This window comes from Arachis hypogaea, chromosome 19 (genome assembly GCF_003086295.3).
Source record: "Arachis hypogaea cultivar Tifrunner chromosome 19, arahy.Tifrunner.gnm2.J5K5, whole genome shotgun sequence".
Lineage (NCBI taxonomy): Eukaryota > Viridiplantae > Streptophyta > Magnoliopsida > Fabales > Fabaceae > Arachis > Arachis hypogaea.
Genome location: NC_092054.1, coordinates 3,257,446 through 3,277,851, shown reverse-complemented (window position 1 = coordinate 3,277,851; position 20,406 = coordinate 3,257,446). Strand labels below are relative to the sequence as shown.

Genomic DNA, 20,406 nt, shown 5'->3' with positions numbered 1-20,406 from the left:
TTTGTTAAAATAATAAAAAATATTAATAATTTGATTTGGATCAATTTAAAAATTTAATATATTTTATTATTATTTAAATTAAATGAGATATTATTATTATTTGAACATGCAGTTACTTATATTTTAAAACGGTTACACTATCGTATTTTAATAGTATCATTTTGAATTTTTTTCTTAATGCAATTATCCAATTAAAATATTTGTTAATATTTTATTAAAATTTTAAATTAAGAATTTTTAATTACCGTGTTATACATTAATTATACTGCAAAATATCTCTTATCAACAAATTCTCACTATTAATCATATAAAAATCCTATATGTTTCCATAAATTTGCATTAACACTTTTTTTTTTGGTGACTTGGAAATATAGGAGACTCGAACCCGCAACCTCTTAATTGAGTATGGGGAGTCTATGCCATTTGAACTATTAACACTTAATTAAACACATAAAAAACGGGACATCAAAAATGGAAAAACTAAAAAAAAAATCCGTAACAGTATTCTATTACTCTTACTCTCTTTAACAAGCCATACCATACACGCGTTACTTAGAGATGATGCCACATACAGACCACATCCTATAGTGATTTTGGCAGACAGCACCACAGAATCTCCCTTATCAATATGTGTACATATAACGGTGGATGCAGAAACAGTATCCTACTAATATAAATACAAATAACACAGACATTGAGGTACCTTGCAGTGAATTCTCCGTTCAAAATCAGTCTTTTTTATTTTTTGGGACGTTTATGTGTGTGTTTGGATTACGGTTTGTAAATGGAGGTTTGTATAAAATTGATTTTGTAGAATTGATTTTGATCAAAAGTGAGTTAGTATTAACGTGGTTTATATTTGGTAATTCTTATTCAAAATAAATTATAGTAAACTAAATATTGTTTGGATTACATTATTCAAAATTACTTTTAGATAAAAAATTACAGAAAAAAACATGAATTTAAATAATTATTTTATGTTATCTTATAATTTTATTTTAAATATTTAAATAAATTTTAATATTTCTTTTAGTTAATATTCTTTAGTACTCTAATAGAATAAATAGAATCATAATATACAGTAAAAAAATATTCTATACAAAAAAAATAACAATAACAGTAGAAGAACTCATATAAAAAAAATAAAAGTTTTATAAAAAATAATAATATACATAAGAGAGTATTAGAAAAAAATATTATAAAAAAAACAATAAACATATGAATAATAAAAGACATAATTGGTACATAGAATATAAAGTTCAATCCAACATAAAAAGGTAAATGAAAAAATATAAAAATATTTACAGTATAAAAATATTACCAAATATAAAAATAAAGCGTTCAAAAAACCCAAACAAACTTCTCTCTTTTCCTGCACAAATCCAAACACACCCTATATTGCCGAATTTTTCATATCTGAGACAACTTCTACTGTAGTTTGAGTAGATAGTAGATTCCCCCAAGTGATAAAGGAAACTTAATTTTGATAATTTTTTTCTTTTTATATTTCAACACATATGTCTCTTCAGATATTTATCATATATTTGATACTAATAAAATTCATTCATTTTATATAGCCTTTTGTTTTATATAGAAAGTCAGTAATTGGTTCTTCAGTATTGGAACAGGATAATTTTAGCAACAAGGATACCATTTTAACTTTACACCATTCAGGAGAATGAAGCTCCCAAATATTGAGGTGCTTGATTGATCCCAACAAATCTTTTACTTCATTGATTTTGTATCTTTATCTATTTTATTTACGTAAAAAAGATAGAATACTGCTGGTTCTCGCCTCCAATTTATAATTTGAGTGATGTTATAAATTCAAATATTTTAATAACTAAGTCCAATCAAATTAGTACACATAAATTTAAAAAAATTTACCATGTATTTCCATCATATGCATTTTTTTTTTACGTTAGTAATGCATAAATTTTTGTTAAAAGTACAAAAACATATTGATATAGCACGTAAATTTTTGTAGATAATACAAATTTTTTTTACATAATATATAAATTTATTGATATAACATTAAAAATTTTTTAGTAATACAAAATTTTAATTTTTCCCAGCACGGAAATGTATCGATATATCACAGAAATATTTTGTACATAGTTCAAAAAATTTTGTTGTACAACTGTCATCGTTATTCTAACTTATGTATTGTGTGCTAAAATTAAATTTAATAATATTATATCATATATATTTACACCAAAATAAATTCTTCTAAAACAAAAATAATATTACATCATATAAAAAATATTAATTAAAATATAAAATATAATATTTTATTATTAATTTAACTCTAAAATATATATTTAAATTATAAAATATAATTTGAGATCGAGTCTAATTATCCAAAATATAACTCGAACTTAATTAAAAATAATATTGAATAAAATAATAAATTCAAACTTAGCAAATATGTTTCGAATTCGAACCGAATTATAGACAAGTTCAAATATTGAACACCCCGAGTCTCAAGTTATTTTTCAATTCAAACTAGTATATCTATGTGTCTTGCGTGCACGGAATGACGGAATATCTATTTTTTGAATTTTTTAAATGAAAATACACATAATAATTTTTGTTATAAAAAATTTATAAAATTAAGTAAATTAAAAATTTAACTATTTTTAATATTAAAAATAATGAAATCAATGAATAATAATTTTATTTGTTTTCAAAGTATAACAATTATTTATTAACAGTAATATAAAGTTTATGATTAAATTAAAATATTTATATTAGAATTTTATTTTTTCAAAGATTTTTTTAAATAATATTAATGGTTGAATTTATATATATATTTTCATTATTTTTGAGTAAAACTTTCAAACTTTTTTATTATTATGTTAAAATTGATTTGAATAAGTATAATCTAACATTAAAATAAACTCAATTCATTTATTTTAATCAAATCAAATAATTAATATAAATAATTAGTTATAATTAATGTGATCAAATAAAATATTTAATATTTAATATTTATTTCAATCAAATCAAATAAATAATTAATTATAATACTTTTAAAAATTATTAATCAAAATACATAAAACAAAAAAAATAATAAAATTAAAATAAAATCAATATATTTATTCTAGTCAAATTAAATAATTATTGTAATTAATTAGTTACGATGAATTTGAAAAACTTTAAATTAATGTAATGATCAAACATTATTAAAAATTATTAATTACAAAATTATTAATTTTTGCATCCAATTATTTGTTTAATAATTTTGTTAGTGTGCAGATTTTACTATTGGACCAAAAGTGCACAAGCCTAATGTGATGAAAACATATGTAGATTTTGTACAAAAATATTTTAAGTATTGAAGCTATAGTGTTTTTTTCGTTGCAAATGATAATTGGGCCAGGATAACAATGTGCAGCCCAAAATCTTTTTAATTGAAAGACCAACATTATCATGATCCGAAAATTGAAGAAGAAGGAAAGGAAATGGAGCTTGCTTAGTTCGGATACCTACTCTCCCATTCAATAAAATTCAAAAGTTAATTAATTTGGATTTATTGCATGCATTGTTATTAGAAAAGAGAAAATTTAAATTAATTTGATTGCATTAATTGATTTCACACGTTACTATGCAGGGAATGAGAAGTGGGATTTAATTTGGGTTTAATTTCATTCATTGCTTTCAAAATTTTCTTTTTTTTTCTCTCTCTTTCCTCTCTTGTTTTCAGTTGTCACTTCAACCGGAAAAAAAATGCAAGCTTTAAAAAAAAATCACAGAAAAATTAGGAAGAAGCAAGCGGCTAAGGTGATGATAGCCCTTGCAAAAAGAAGATCTGCAGCATGGTGTGGTTGAAATTTTTGCCACAAAAAAAAAGATGTGAAGAAGAAGCTTCAAGTTCTTCATCCCAAAAGTTGAAGCAATCTGTTTTTGGTCAAAGAAGAAGATCCCTGAGGTGAAGTTCGTTCCACTTTTGTTCATCCATCACAGAAGGTAGCTACTGTAGCTACGTGGAGAGATAAGCAAAAATGGAACAAATTGAGCTGTCAAGGATCAAGAATTCATCAAGTAGGGTCAGAAATCTTACTTGGAGACAAAGTCAAGATAGAAGGCTCAGATTGATGAAGCTTGATAAGAAGGGATGAGAGAGAGGTACTTGCATGTTGGTTTTACTTTCGGTTTTCCTCTCTCTTCTCTCTGTCCGAACCGGTTTTGATTATTGAAGAAGAAGGTGATTTGGTTCAACCGGTTTCAACCTTGGAAGCTTCCCCTTCTATAATAAAGGTGAACGGCCAAGGGTTGAAGCAAGGAGAGTAAGCACAAAGTTCTCAGAGCTACCCAAGCTAACAGAAGTTCTTCTCCTTCAATGTGTTACATTTTGTTTTCTTTTCTTTAGTTTTGTCTGTCTGAATCTCATGGTGAAAAAAGACAGAGTGAGGTTTGTAAGAAAAAGCTAGTGAGAGAAAAAAGGCAAAATGTACAAAATTAAAGAAAAAGCCATAGGTGTCTTAGAGGACCTTTGTACATCTATATGTTGTGTATCATGATTCTACGGAAATTCCCTTGCAAGTTGGGCTAGCATTTAGCAGTTGAAAGTTTAGTAGGTGACCAGGTCAAGTTCAGTTTTGGGTATAGATTCTAGACTTGTCTCATGTAGGAATTGGTAGTTCCTAGGGAGAATTGGTGTATTTAATTAGATGATTATAATGAAATTCCGTCACTGTTGTGATGGAGATTGGATGTAGGCTGCATTGCACTTGGCAGCTGAACCAGGATACTTCTGGGTATGATTCTCTCTTTCTCTTCTACTCCATTTCTGAGTCTGTTGTGTAGGAGACAAAATTGAAAAATATCTTCTAACTGATTATGAGATAAAAAGAAATTGTCTCTTGACTAGTTACGAGACGAAAAAATAAAAATATCTCATGAAACTATCTTAAAAGGCAGAAAGTAACACACAACAAAAAGAGGGGTTAAGATTCAACCCCCATTCTCTTAGCCATTAATTACCATCAAGTTATAATTAATGAGATCAAATAAAATATTAAATTATTTAATATTTATCTCAATCAAATAAATAATTAATTATGATACCTTTAAAAATTGTTGATCAAAATATATAATATAAGAAATTGATATAAACCAAAACAAAATAAATTTATTTATTTCAGTTAAATCAAATAATTAATTGATTAGTTATACTTAATATGGTCAAATAAAAATATTAAATAAATTAATATTTATCTCAATTAAATTAGGGGTGACAATGAAATAGGTAGGGATAGGTTTTTATCTAATCTAACTCTATCCTAACCCGTCCTACAATAACTTGCATAAAACTCGCCCTGTTTTTACTTGTGGAATAATAAAAAGTTAAACTCTAACCTACTCCTGCAGGCCTTGTCCTTATAATTATTAAAATTAAATAAATAAAATTAAATTCAAAACTTTATGTAACTATAATCACATACATAACATAAATTAAAATAAAAAAATTAAATATGATATAATATTATTATTCATTTCATTAATTAAAATATATATTATATATTAATACATGGCCGAATAATATATATTCAAGATCTCGCCCCATTAAAACTTCGTCCTAGTGCGAAATAGATAATGACCTGTCGTCTGAGTGGGATAGGGAGATGGGTAATGGACTAATGGGTATTAGTGACTAGGAGAGAATCCACTCCCTAGTCACTAGTGAGTTCTGTGTTGATCCTTAAATTAAATCAAATTAGATAAATAATTATTTTTAACTTTCTTAAAAATTATTATTCAAAATATATAACACAAAAAAAATTAGTATAAATTAAATAAAAAATTAAAAAAAAATTAATTTGATATTTATTTTAATTCAATAAAATTAATAATTAATAAATTAAAAAATATTTTAAATCAATTATCTATAACAATATATAATGCCAAAACAGAGTTTTTGGTGTCCAACTTTATGTTCCAATATTACCCTTAATGATAGAAGTTCTCCGTACATGCATGCGTCGGTTACTTTAAATAAAAAACTTCCACCATTAACAACACATATCTATACCAATATATAATGGGGATATAGGAGTTTGGTATCCAATTCTTTCTTCCCATTTTACCCTCTTCTTTTTTTTTCAAGAAAATGTTTTACCCACTTCACTTTTAATATAAAAAAAACTGTTACTACGTATTTAATTTTTTTATTTTTTTTTAAATTATTTTTACCTATGACAAAATTTAAAACTAATTCATTTTATTTCAAATAATAACATAATTTGTTGATATTCTATAACAAAATTAATTAAATTACAATACACGGTTTAAATACTTCTGATGTCTATTGTTTATCTTAAAAAAAAATTACATATAAACGTGTACTCTTAATTAAATCTATACCAATTTATTAAATTATAATACACGGTTTATATATTTTTCTGATGTCTATTGTTTATATTTAGAAAAAAATTACATATAGAAGAGTACTCCTTAATCAAATCTATACCAATATATAATGAATTATACCAATATATAATGGGATAGAAAAATTTAGTATCCAATTTTTTCTCTCTATTTTACCCCTATTTTTTTAAGTTTGTTAAACACTGAATTCAATATAACAAACTGTTACTACGTCCTCTATTTTTTTTTATCAAAAAAATAATTTATCAAACTAATTCACTTTCAACCCCACCACATGTTTTAAAACTGATTTACTTCCAATAAAAAACTGCTACCACTACGTACTCAATTTAAAAACTGACCCACTTTCAATAAAAAACTGATCCACCTTCAGTCGTACTTAACTCCTAACAAAATTAAATTACTCTTTCACTTTCAATTTTGGTCTCGCAAACCTTTTTCTTCTCTACATCTTGCTATCACGAAATCAACAATCACGTCAACGTCGACCACTTGGACAGAATCTGCTAGGCGAAGAAGACAGAAAATGACCGAAGAACAAAGATAGCAACACCTGACTAGAAGACGTGCAGTTTATTCGGAGATGATTCGACAAGAAAACAAGTTGTCATATTAATTGATACAACTTCAATTCCAACTCCAATGCCAAACACAAGTGGAGGTACCACAAACATAAGAGTAGCCCGATTGACTACAATTAAAACAGGCAAATAAAAATCTATAACAATATATAATGTCGATACGGATTAACCTCTTTTTTAATTCTTTATTCCAATAATTTATTTGTTTATTAATTTTATCCGTTTTCAATTTTTCTTATTTCTCTTTCCAATTCTGAATGTGCTTCTCTGCATGTAACAATTATTTGGATAAGTTTTTGTGATTTTCTGAACTAGATAGTGACTATGCTAAATGTTGATTTTAGACGCCATGTATGAAAGGAGAAAAAAAATAATTAGGAGTGATAAATAATTTTTTTATCGATCTTATCATTTTATTTTGGGTATATTCTTTATGTGAGTACTTTATACCAATAGTTAATCTCATTATTCAATTTTTAGTGCTTCTCCTCTCACCATTAGGTGCACTTTTCTGTATTATTACTGTTGCCATCATTCTCCTTCCTTAAATATCGTGATTGTATCGCCTCCATCTTTTCCTCGCTTCCATTCACTACAATTGCAAATTTTATACCGTTTTACTATAGTTATTAATTTCACGCATAACTTTCACCTTCATTTTCCTTTCTCTTCAGTTTACTTACCAAACTGTATTAATTCTTATATATTTTTAATCTATCTTTCACATCTAAAGTTTTATTTCATCAATTTAATTTTAAAAAAATTATTTTTTTATCTGATATTTGTTTTTTAATTTTTTTTATATGCATATACCTATCAATAATGAAGCGAAGAACTCTTATAAATTATTTTGTTAATTTTTTTTATTTTTTTAAACGATTTTGTACAAGATAAAATTATTTTTTAAATTTTTTAAAGTATTAATTATGTAGAATATTTTTTTAAATTTTAAGTGCATCAATATTTACCTTTTAAATCTCATTTTTTTAAACTGTTTTGTATTTAATGATGTTATTTTTTTAATTTTCTAAATTATTGATTATATAAAGTATTGTAATTAAAATTTGAGTACATAAATATTTATTTTTAAATTAAATTAAATCAGTTATACAACAAAAAATTTACTATTTTTTTATTCCACAATATTATTTGTTTGGCATATAGTCCTGATTATTTGATGAGTTTAATTTTGATGGTGATTAGATGTACGTGTAAAACTATTTTACACTAATAGGACATCAAAATTAAATTCTTATTTGATTGACATAAAAAGACGCAAAAAAAATTGTAACTACCAATGATTTGTTAAAATATTGATATGTTTATTTCCTAAACTATTAACGATGTAGAGTTCTGACATTTAAGTATATGCAAATTTGTTTATAATTCAATTAAAATAAATAATTTATATTTCAAAAAAATTAATTAATTAAATATTATTTGTTTGGTATATAGTATTGATTATTTGATTGGCATATAAAAGATGGAAAAGAAAATGTATGTATCAATAGTAAAGTGAAAAAACTCTCAAGGATATTTTGCTAATTATTTTTTAAATTTTAATCAGTTCTATGTCGGTTAATATTTTTTTTTATTAAATATTAGATTGACATATAACATTAAAGATATGGTAGGATAATAATATCTATGAGTTAGTTTTTTTAAATAACCTGATAACACAATAAATATCTAAATTTTCTGTTAAAAATAGTTTCAACCTTTACAATATTATACAGGCTAATTTAGATAGCCAAAATAAACTAAAATAAATAACAACAAGAAGATATAGAATTTCACTTTTTGTTATATAATACAAAAATAATATAATAATACAATAAACTGTAATAAAAATAAAGTAAAATAAGTAACAATAAGAAGATATAGAATTTTATTTTTGTTCTGTAGTACAAAGATAATATAATAATCTAATAAATTGTAATATTCTGGTACAAAAGAACATAAAATTTAATCAAAAATACTATTTGTACACCAAAATCAGCCACCAATGTATTTGTGTATAATAAATACATGTGTAGTTTAATTTATTTTCAATGTGTATTTGTATTCTAGCATGTATTTTATACGGGTGGCGGACTTTGGTGTACACATAGCATAACTCAAATTTAATATTATTCTTTTCAGTAGCTTTTTATCTTTTTATTTTAATTTTATTAAAAATACTAATATAATTTACTTTTAACTTTTAACTTTTAAGATAAATGTAAGGATGTGACATTTTATGTATTAGATAATGTAAAAAATTTATTATAGAAGAAGTTAAGAATATAAGAGAGAGAAAGAAAGAATTTTTTAACCTATTAAATATGAGTTATATCAAGTGATGATTAAGAATAAAACAAACATACAACTTATATAATAGTAGTCAAATGTAAGAAGTAATGACAGTCTTTTATTCTAAGGGTCTATATTAAATTGCAACTTAATTTTATAATTATTAGTTAAAAACTTACAATAATATACTATTTTTGTTATATTAGTTAAAATAATGTATTTAATATTATTTTTAAGGATTACTGACATCAAATTTTGATAATTTGAGCAAAAATTTTGAATGTTTTATTTGGTATATTTTTTTAATAGAATAATAAGACAACTTAAAATTCACATCAAGAAAAAACTACTGTTTTCATACATTTAGATATTCAGAAGACATAAAAACCAATTCTTTAACAACACTTCAACGACTCATAAAAGTTAACATAATAAATGATTATAGATCAAAGTGATAGACAAGATTGAAAGTTGCGATAATAGTACTTTGTGATAATTAATTACGATTGGGTAAAGAGAAGGTGTGAGGAGAAGAAGAAAATGAGAAAAGAGAATAAGGCAATAATAGTGTACCATAGAAGTAATAGTAAGAGAAAATAATAGTGTGTGATACAATAAGAAGATATAATAAAAGTATACATTAATAATTTAAAAAAAATTTAAATTAAAGATAATTTAATAAATTGAATATAAAATTTAAAAAATAAAATATTTTTTATCTATTAAAATTATGAATATAAAATTAAAAAATAAAATAACTTATAAAATTTTTATATTTATTTTTAAATAAATTTTTTATTTTTAAATTATTTTATCAAATCTATAATTAATTGAATTAATTGAATTTGTCCCTACTATATTAAGGAATCAATTTAATTGAATAATCTTGAAGCGTTTATATAGTTATTTTTATAATCAATAAATCTGACAGTTTTTCAAGACTCAAAAAATTATTAATAAGGATATATATGATGAATTACGAAGATTTTTTTCAGGTACACAATTTTTATATTCTCCTATTTTGTTTATTAATTATTCTTATAGTTTGATATTTAAAAATAAAAAAAATAAACATTCTCATTTCTTCTTTTTTTTTCATAACTTATAAGAAAATGAAAACCTCTTCAGATTCATATTTTGGCCTACCACTTAAAAAATATGAAGACAAATATAAATATCTGTGACATTTAAGTAAAAATTAACTTTTGTAAATAACTAATATGTATTTTGATTTATATATAATTTTTTGAATCAGGATAATATTATTATAATTATTTTTTAAACTATATATATATATATATATATATATATATACTTCTTTATTGTATATTTTTATAATTTAACATTTTAAAATTTTTTTATAATAGTTTTAATTTTAACAAAATATTATATAAATAAAGTCATGCCAATATTAAAATAATAAAAAATATTTATTTAATAAATTTAAAAAATAAATAATATATTAACAAAAAATAAATTTAATTTTTTTAAAAAATAATAGAAAAGCGGCTGAACAGGCACTAAGCCGCTAGTGTTATTAATTGAAAAAATTTGATGTGAATAATATATAATAGGTAATAGATAGGAATGAGGGAAAAACCGAAAAAGCGGGAACTGGGAAACAGAGAAACCCTAATCGCCATGGACATGATCAGCGACTTGCCGGATTGCATACTCTTGCACGTCCTCTCCTTCCTCCCTACCAAAACCGCCTTCCTCACCACCGTCCTCTCTCGCCGCTGGACCAACCTCTGCGACGACCTCCAACACCTCCACTTCGAACAAAACCAATTTCGAAACCGCAATACTTGTTCATATTGCTGTACACGAACGCGATTGTTCGCCACCGTTAATTGGATTCTCTCCCGCCACAAAGCGCCGCCAATTCGAACCTTTCGTCTCACCTGCAACTTAGATCAATTCGATGTATACACTGTGGAGTGGTTCATTAGAAAGGTTTTAGGGCCAAACCTCGAGGAATTGAACCTCCAACTCTCCTTCGTCTGTTGCTCCGATCGCAAAGTCGTTATTCCCAACGGCGTTCTCAGCTGCACTTCCCTCGTGACTCTCCGTTTAAACGGAGGCATAAGAATCCCTTCGCCGCCTTCATCGTCGTGCCGTTATCACTTGCCGTCACTCAAGACACTGCAATTGTATAATGTCAAAACCTCTGTTGGTAACTTGGAGGAGCTTCTCTCTCACTGCACTGCTCTTGAGACTCTTGTTCTTGACTCAGTCTGTCGATCCCAGGAGGAGGGCCAATTGAGTATTTGTTTTCCTTCTTTGAAGAGTTTGCACTTCAAATCTTATTTCGGTGACGCTCTTAGCTTACTTCTTGTTATAGACACACCATCTCTTAAACGTCTTTATATCCAAGTTGTGTCAGGATTTCGCGAGATCCGTGTTCGCAACTTGCACAATGTGGAGGAAGCCCGTATCAACATTTCTAAGCAATCCATTGTGCTCGAGTTTCTTGTGGAGCTTTGCAGGATAAGGATTTTGGAACTGGGTTTATTAACGGTTGATTGTTTGCCTGAGGTTCCTCCGCATCGTATTCCAGAGTTTACCTGTTTACAGAGGCTAGAGCTTACTGTTAAGTGTTTCGACACCAGATCCATAATGAATATGCTTCAGAAATGTCCCATGCTTAAACTTCTTGCTATCGTTTTTAGCTTTCCTAAAATGGTATTTCATGTTCTCATGTTCAAACTATGATTTATGTAACTTTGTTGTTTTGCTGGCAATTCTTTTTAAGTGTGTTTGTTGTTTGTTGCTAGGATCCACATCCGTCACGAAAATGGGAACTCCCTGCGAAGATTCCTACTTGTCTTGCATCGCATCTGCAAGTGATTAAAATCAAGAGATATTATGAATCCAGAGATGATAGAGATTTTTTCGCCTATGTTCTTCAACATGGACTTGTTTTGGAGTCACTTGATCTTCAGGTGGATGATATGAGATCTAAAGGATTTCCAGAAGAATTATCCCTTTTGCCAAGGAGCTCCAAGGCGTGCCAAATTAACTTTTGCTGGATTTAAGGTACCATATTTTTCGTTACCATTATGTGTACGTATAATGGTGGATGATACGAGTCAGATACAGTATCCTACTAATTATGGCTGAATTTTTCATATCTGAAACAAGTTGTACTAGTTTGAGTAGATTCCCCCCAGTGATAAAAGGAAACTTAAATTTTGATGATTTTTTCTTTTTATATTTTAACACAGATGTCTCTTCAGATATTTATCATATATATACTTGATACTATTATGATTCATTCGTTTCACACAGCCTTTTGTTGTATATAGAAATTCAGTAATTGGTACTTCAGACTTGGAACAAGAATATTTTAGCAACAAGGATACCATTTTAACTTTACACCATTCAGGTGAATGAAGCTCCCAAATGTGGAAGTGTTGATAGATCCCGACAAATCTTTTACTTCATTGATTTTATCTTATGTATCTTTATCTATTTTATTTATGTAACAAACATAAAATACCTCTAGTTCTCTCCTCCAAATTATAATATATACGAACATCTTACATAGACAAATATTTTTGATAAATAAATCTAACTAAATTAATATAAATTCAATAAAAACCAACAGTATATATGCATCACGCGTTTCTTTTTTTTTTTTTTTTTTTTTTTTGAAACAAAGGAGACTCAACACAATAGAGTGGAGTATAAATAATAAGAAAATAAAAAAATCTGCCTACAGGAGAGATATCAATCTCCTTGGCCCCTAAGTATTGCCATCAATACCCACCAGGATTACTAGAAGTCCATTCTTGGTAGCTCAAAACCGTCCTGCTTTGTAATTCCGCAACACCTGCTTCTTTATTTTTGAAAATTCTATTGTTCCGTTCCTACCAGATATTTCAGATCACTACAAAGAAACCAGTCAACCACTTTCTCTGCTCTTGTTTTCTATTGTGCATTCCAGTCCAACTTTCAAACAGCACTTTTATTGTGTCAGGAACAGTCCAATCTGTACGAAAATACCTCAACCATGTGCACCACACCTGCCATGTAACTTCACATAGGAGAAATAAATGCTGCACAAATTCTATCTCCTTTTTACACAGAACACAAGCATTATCACTATTAGGAATAACACCCAATCTGCCCAACCACTCCTTAGTATTAACTCTACCAACTAGCACAAACCATCCAAATAGCTTCACTCTCGGGGTATCACGCTTCTCCAAATCGCATTGGTGAAATTATAACTTGTGATCTCATTGGTCAATGTTTCCGATTGGATGACTTGCAGAAAAGAGTTAGTAGAAAAGACACCCTTCTTATCAAACTTTCACACAACAGCATCCTCTCGATCCGTTGAGAGCTTAACTGGCCTTAACCTGTCGTGAAGTTGATGGACAAGGTCCATCTCCCATTGGAACAACTCTCTCCTCCAATGAAAATTTTAAATCCACTCTAAATTTTTTTTCTAAGTTGACGTAGCACAATTTTTTATACATAATATATAAATTTATTGATATAATTTTAAAAAAAAATTTAAGTACTTAGTTAGATTTGATTGTACAAAGTGATTATCCGCCTAGCATTTTTATAATCTATATATATTTATTCAATCTATTTGATCTTTATTTGGGATAAAAAGAAAAAAATAATAGTTTCTGACGAAATAAATGAGTAAACTACTATTTTTACTTACAAAATTTTAGAACATTAACAAATTTATTCACGAAAAAATTAAATTGACTTTATATCCATAAAAAAGAAAGAAGTTGAGCCTTTATAAAAAAAATTGTCCAAATCCTAAACAATTATTCAAAATTTTAAACTACTATTTAATTTAACCTAATCCTAAATTTACCACCTCAATCTCAACCTCAACTACCATTATTATTACTGTCATTACCATTAAGACATGCATATTGTAAAAGATATGTTGATTAAAAGACTATGGAATTGTGTTGGAACATATAAGAACAAGACAGGGTTCTCCAATGTTTTTTAAGTTCCTTCTTTTCCTTTTCTTAGTATACTTGATCACAGTATCAAACGGGACATCTTGAATGAACCCCACACATGCTTTGATAGTAAGTATCCAATTTGATTTGTTAAAGATTAGTTATAATAATGGCACTCGGAAAAGGAAAGTCTTTTTACACAAAATGGAAGACACAATTACTCTTATTTTGATTCCTAAAATGTCTTCACAGATTTTTCTGGTAGTCAAAATGCCTTTTGCTGAGACTACGGTTAATCTCACAAACATGGACAAGAAAGATGTTACAGAGCAACTGAAGCTAAAGGATGGTGGTGTTTCAACTTGTACCCTGAAATTCAAAAATGGTGATCTGGGGGGTCAAATTGTTCAACAGTATACGTTCATTTTAAGGGAAATTTTTAAGTAGAAAATGAACAAACAATCTGATGAGTTTGGAAAACTCCAGTTTTAATTTAAGTGATGATCAAACATTATAAATATGATTAATTGCAAGATTATTATTTTAATTTTCATATGTTGATTGAATAATTTTGCAATGCAAGTGTATATTGGGCCAGTTTTTCAGCCTTAATATTAAATTGATGAGATCATGGCTGAAATAATTATTTGTTTCTTGGGCCGAGTAGAAAAGAAAATCCTAAGCCCAATAAAATCAAAATTCAGCCTTACGTAATTTTTGCTGGCTGAAATGTTTTATTAGATGGGCCAGTTTTACTTATTATTAATACAAGCCCAAATTGTTCCTCATGCATGATCCGAAACCAATGGAGAAGGAAAGCAAATATTTTTATTACCTTATGTCTCCAACGAATCTCATACTTCACCATGTGATGGAATTCAAATCTCATTTAAGTGAAGTTAATAAATGCATGGAAAATATGAGAGAGATTATACAATTGATTTGATGGCTCCTTTGCTGCTACACGCCACCGAGAAACAAAGGGAAGTGAACATTTAATTTACTTTGTCAAAATCCATTAGTTAATGTTCAAATTTCTCCTTCCTCTCTCTCTCAGCTTTCTTCATCTCTTTCGGTCATTACACAGCCAACCATGGAAGCTATAGCAAGCTACCGTAGAGAAGAAGAAGCACGCCTAAAGACCATCAAAATGATGGCAAGAAAAAGCAAACTAAAAGTATGCTGTGGCTAAGATCCTCTCACACTTGTGGTAAGATTTTGTGAAGAGATCTTGGCTCCTCCATACCAAAAACGAAAGTGAAGATCTCGGCCAACAGAGAAGAAGAATCTTGGGAGGATAGTTTGTCTCTGATTCTGCTCAACCACCACAGGAGGTAGCTAGAGCGGCTACGTGATGGAAGAGGCAGAGATTGGAGCAGATGAAGTTATCATCATCATGAAGCATCAAGGGCCAGAAGTTCATCTTGGAGAGCAAGGCAAGGATAAAGGGTTCGGATTGATGAAGAGTGGTGACCAAGGAAGGACTAGAGGTAATTGCATGTTGGGTTTTGCATGTGTTATCTCTTTTCTCTCTCTGGCCGAACCGGTTCTGTTTGAAGAAGAAGAAGATTGGCTTAGTTTGTTTGGTTTCAACCTTGGAGGGTTCTTCCTATAAGTAAGGGTGAACTGTTAGGGTTGATTCAAGGAGTGAGAGTGCAAAGCACAGGCTTCTCAGAGCTACCTAAGCTAACAGAATTTTTTCTCCTTCAATGTATTCTGTTTTGTATTTTTCTGTTTAATTTTGTCATGTCTTGAGTCTCATGGAAAAAGCCAAACAGTGAGGTTTGTAATGAAAAAGCCATAGAGCGGAAAAAGGAAGAGAGTGCAAAATTAAAAGAAAAAATCATAGATGTCCTTAGAGTTCCTTTGTACATCTGTGTTGTGTTTCATGATTCTGTGGGAATCCCCTTGTAAGTTGGGTTAGCACTTTACAGTTGAAAGCTTGGCTGTGATCAAGTCAAGTTCAGTTTGGGTTTAGATTCTAGACTTGTCCCGGATAGGAAAGGTAGTTCCTAGGGAGAATTGGTGTTTGTAATCAAGGATGATTATAGTGAAATTCCATCATTGTTGTGATGGAGACTGGATGTAGGCTGCACTGCACTTAGCAGCTGAACCAGGATATATCTGGGTGTAATATTCTCTTTCTTCTACTCCATTTATGTTTCTGCTGCAACAGGAGATAAAACCAAAAATATCTCGTGCTGATTGACGAGACAAAAAGAAAAGTCTCATGGCTGGGGACGAGACAAAATAAAAGTCTCGTGGCTAGTGACGAGATAAAAAGACAAAAAGTCTCCAGAAGCAATTTCTAAGGCCAGCAAGTATTATCAAGCGAAAAGGGGGCTAAGATTCAACCCCCCTTCTTTTAGCCACTGATAACCATCAATTGGTATCAGAGCTTGGTCTCAAAGAGATCAAGCTTTGTAGCTTGGAGTAAAGATCCAAATGGCAGAAAACAGTGGCTCAAATCTGGTGTCCTACAATCTGACCGAAGGACAATCAAGCAACCGACCTCCTCTTTTCAATGGGAAAAATTACACCTATTGGAAGGAGAGGATGAAGATCTTTGTGCAAGCAGTGGACTACAGACTTTGGAAGATAATCTTGGAAGGTCCCTAATATCCAACCGTAACAAGTGCCGAAAGAGTTGTCACTCTTAAACCAGAAGCAAGCTGGACCGAAGAAGATAGAAAGAAGGTTGAACTCAACGCCAAGGCTATCAATCTGCTAAATTGTGCTATCAGCTTTGAGGAATACTGACGGGTATCACGTTGCACAACAGCAAAGGAAATCTGGGACAAACTCCTAGTTACTCATGAAGGAACAACCATTGTGAAGAAGACCAGGATAGATATGTTAAACAGAGAATGTGAAATGTTTGCAATGAAGGAAGGAGAATCCATTGATGAGCTGTTTGAGCACTTCAACACCATTATTGTTGGCTTGGATGCTATGGGAATCAAGTATCCTGAATCTGTGCTAGTGAGAAGAGTGTTGAGATGTCTCACAAAAGAGTGAGAAACAAAAGCTTTAATTATTTCTGAGAGTAGTGGTCTTGACTCCATGACTTATGATGATTTGAGAGGAAATTTACTTGCTTTTGAAAACACCTATTTGAAAAAAGATTCAAAAAAGAAAGGAATAGCTTTCTCATCTGTTACTAACCCTCTGGATGATGAATCCAGTGATAACTCATGTGAAAATGAATTTGTGTTGTTTGCAAAAAAATTCAGGAAAATGGTGAAGCTCAATGAGAGAGGAAAAGGAGGCAGCTCAAGAAAACATAAGAAAGATTTCAGCAAGGTGACTTGCTACAACTGTAAAGAAATGAGGCACTTCAAATCTGACTGTCCTAAGTTGAAGAAGGAAGAAAAGCCGAAGAAAGGAAAGAAAAAGGGACTGATGGCATCATGGGAAGATCTTGAAAATGATTCTGAAGACGAGGAATAATTTGAAACAAAGTCGCAACCATGCCTTATGGCTAACCACATTGAGCAGGTAATCATTCCTAACCCTGACACTGAATCTCTTCATCTTATGATAGATCATCTTTCTGAAAAATAAGATGCTTTTTGCTGGATAATCAAGAACTTGAACAACAAATTATCATCCTTAAAGCAGAAAACGGATTTTTAAAAGAAAAAGCTAAGGGAGGCCGAAACTGCTTGTGTTCTTGTTGAAGAAAATAAGCAATTAAAAGCCCAACTTAGGAGCTGTGAAAGTGACCATTCGGTTATTGCATATGTTGATTGTTTTAGAAAGAATGAAGAGTTGCTTAAAGAGGTCAAAAGGCTTAAAGAAGACTTAGCCAAGTTCACACAAAGTTCTGAAAATCTGAATAAAATCTTGGCTAGCCAAAAACATCTTTATGATAAAGCTGGCTTGGGGTTTTATAAATCTGTTGAAAAATCTCATTTTAAAAATATTGCCTCATCTTCCAATGATACAAGATTTCAAAACCCAAGAAGCTTTAACAAAATAGCAACTCCAAGATTTTGTAGACTATGTAACCGAAATGGACACTTTCCCATACAATATTTTTTTGGTGAAAGGATGATAGGTGATAAAGTTTACAAGGTTGTTTTTGATTATAATGACTTAAGACATAAGAGATGGTTTAACGTGAAAGGATCCAAGAAAATTTGGATACCTAAGGTCACTTGAGTTTGTTTTGTAGGTGTGCCTAGCATCCAAACCAAAGGAGAATATGTGGTATATGGACAGCGGATGCTCTAGGCATATGACTGGAAAGACAACCTTCTTCATAAAGCTTGATGAATATGATGGAGGACTTGTCACTTTTGGTGATGATGCAAAAGGAAAAACAGTGGCTGTTGGAAAAGTTGGTAAAAGCTTTTCATCTTGTATAAATGATGTTCTTCTTGTAAATGGTTTGAAACATAATTTACTTAGTGTTAGCCAATTGTGTGATTTAGGTTTTGAAGTTATTTTTAGAAAGTTTGTGTGTTTGGTTGTTTGTGAGAAAACTGGAGATATTTTATTTGAAGCTAAAAAGTGCAATAATGTGTATGGATTGACTCTTGAGGACTTGAAAGAATAAAATGTAACATGTTTTACTTCTCTTGAATCTGAAAAATGGCTATGGCATAGAAAGTTGGGTCAGGCTAGCATGTACCAAATTTCTAAGCTAGTTAAGAAAAATTTGGTTAGAGGAATTCCAAATATCAAATTTGATAAGGATCTTACTTGTGATGCTTGCCAATTGGGCAAACAAGTAAAATCCTCTTTTAAACCAAAAGATGGAATCTCAACCAAAAGGCCATTAGAGATGTTACACATTGATCTTTTCGGTCCAACAAGAACTCAAAGTTTAGGAGGTAAACACTATGGTCTTGTGGTGGTAGATGATTACTCTAGATTTGGTTGGGTACTTTTTCTTGCTCATAAAAATGATGCTTTTCATGCTTTTGCAACTCTTTGCAAGAAAATTCAAAATAAAAAAGATTTAAAAATTGCCCATTTGAGAAGTGATCACGGAAGAGAATTTGAAAACCAAGATTTTGAAAAATTCTGCGATGACTTTGGAATTTCTCATAACTTTTCATGCCCTAGAACCCCTCAACAAAATGGGGTGTTTGAGATAAGGAATAGAAGCCTTCAAGAGATGACTAGGGCCATGCTTTGTGAAAATGAGACTCCTAAATTTTATGGGCTGAAGCTATAAATATAGCTTGTTACATTTTGAATAGGACAATTATTACAAAAGGGTTGAAGAAAACCCCCTATGAGCTATGGAAAGGAACCCCTTCAAATCTTAAGCATTTTCATATTTTTGGATGCAAATGTTTTGTACTTAACAATAAAGAAAACCTTGGAAAATTTGATCTAAAATCCTATGAAGGAATGTTTGTTGGATACTCCACTACTAGCAAGGCCTATATAATTTATCTCAAAGAGCATAGGACCATAGAGGAATCCATACATATTATTTTTTGAGATTCTAATTTAATTCCCAGTACTGTGATAGATAATGATTCAGATTGTGAAGAAGCTAGAACAAGTAAAGAAAATCCCAAATTTGCTCAAAATGAAGAATCTGCCAGTCCAGTTTTGTCTCGTCAGATTGAAAGAGACATTTCCATTTTGTCTCCTGAGCAGACACGAGAAACTGAAATAGTGAGACCACCAGAAACTCATCAAAGCTCAACACCACTCCGGAAGCCTAGAGAATGGAAGTCTATGAGAGGTTATTCTCATGACTTTATAATTGGTGATCCCTCTCAAGGAGTAACAACAAGATCCTCAACCAAAAGGTAATCCGAACCAAGCAATTTTGCCCTCTTGTCACAAATGAAGCCCAACAATGTCAAATAAGCTCTTGAGGATCCATCATGGGTCAAAGCAATGCAAGAAGAGCTTGCTCAATTTGACAAGAATGAGGTTTGGACACTAGTACCTCATCCGGATGGTAAGAAAGTTACGGGTACTAAGTGGGTGTTTAAAAATAAACTTGGTGAGGATGGACAAGTTGTTCGTAACAAGGCTAGATTAGTGGCCCAAGGTTACGATCAAAAAGAGGGTATAGATTTTGATGAGTCTTTTGCTCCGGTAGCTAGAATGGAAGCAATTAGGTTGCTTCTTGCCTATGCTGCCCATAAGGGTTTCAAAATGTTTCAAATGGATGTTAAATGTGCTTTCCTTAATGGCTTTATTGATAGAGAAGTGTATGTGGCACAACT

The 20,406-nt window shown here is 29.7% G+C and overlaps 1 protein-coding gene across 1 annotated transcript; it reads left to right on the top strand.

Moving 5' to 3' along the window:
- Positions 1-10,854: 10,854 nt before the first annotated feature.
- LOC112775996 (FBD-associated F-box protein At4g10400-like) lies at positions 10,855-12,546 on the top strand. Its single transcript, XM_029295957.2, has 2 exons — positions 10,855-11,948; positions 12,041-12,546. The coding sequence occupies exons 1-2, from the start codon at positions 10,905-10,907 to the stop codon at positions 12,299-12,301; spliced, it is 1,305 nt and encodes a 434-aa protein (XP_029151790.1). The 5' UTR covers positions 10,855-10,904; the 3' UTR covers positions 12,302-12,546.
- The last annotated feature ends 7,860 nt before the right edge of the window (positions 12,547-20,406 follow it).

Bases quoted from the DNA above. Each gene is read 5' to 3' on its own strand.
- LOC112775996 (XM_029295957.2), top strand. From the start codon at position 10,905: ATGGACATGATCAGCGACTTGCCGGATTGCATACTCTTGCACGTCCTC. The intron at 11,949-12,040 runs GTATTTCATGTT...GTTTGTTGCTAG, and splicing joins TTTTTAGCTTTCCTAAAATG to GATCCACATCCGTCACGAAA.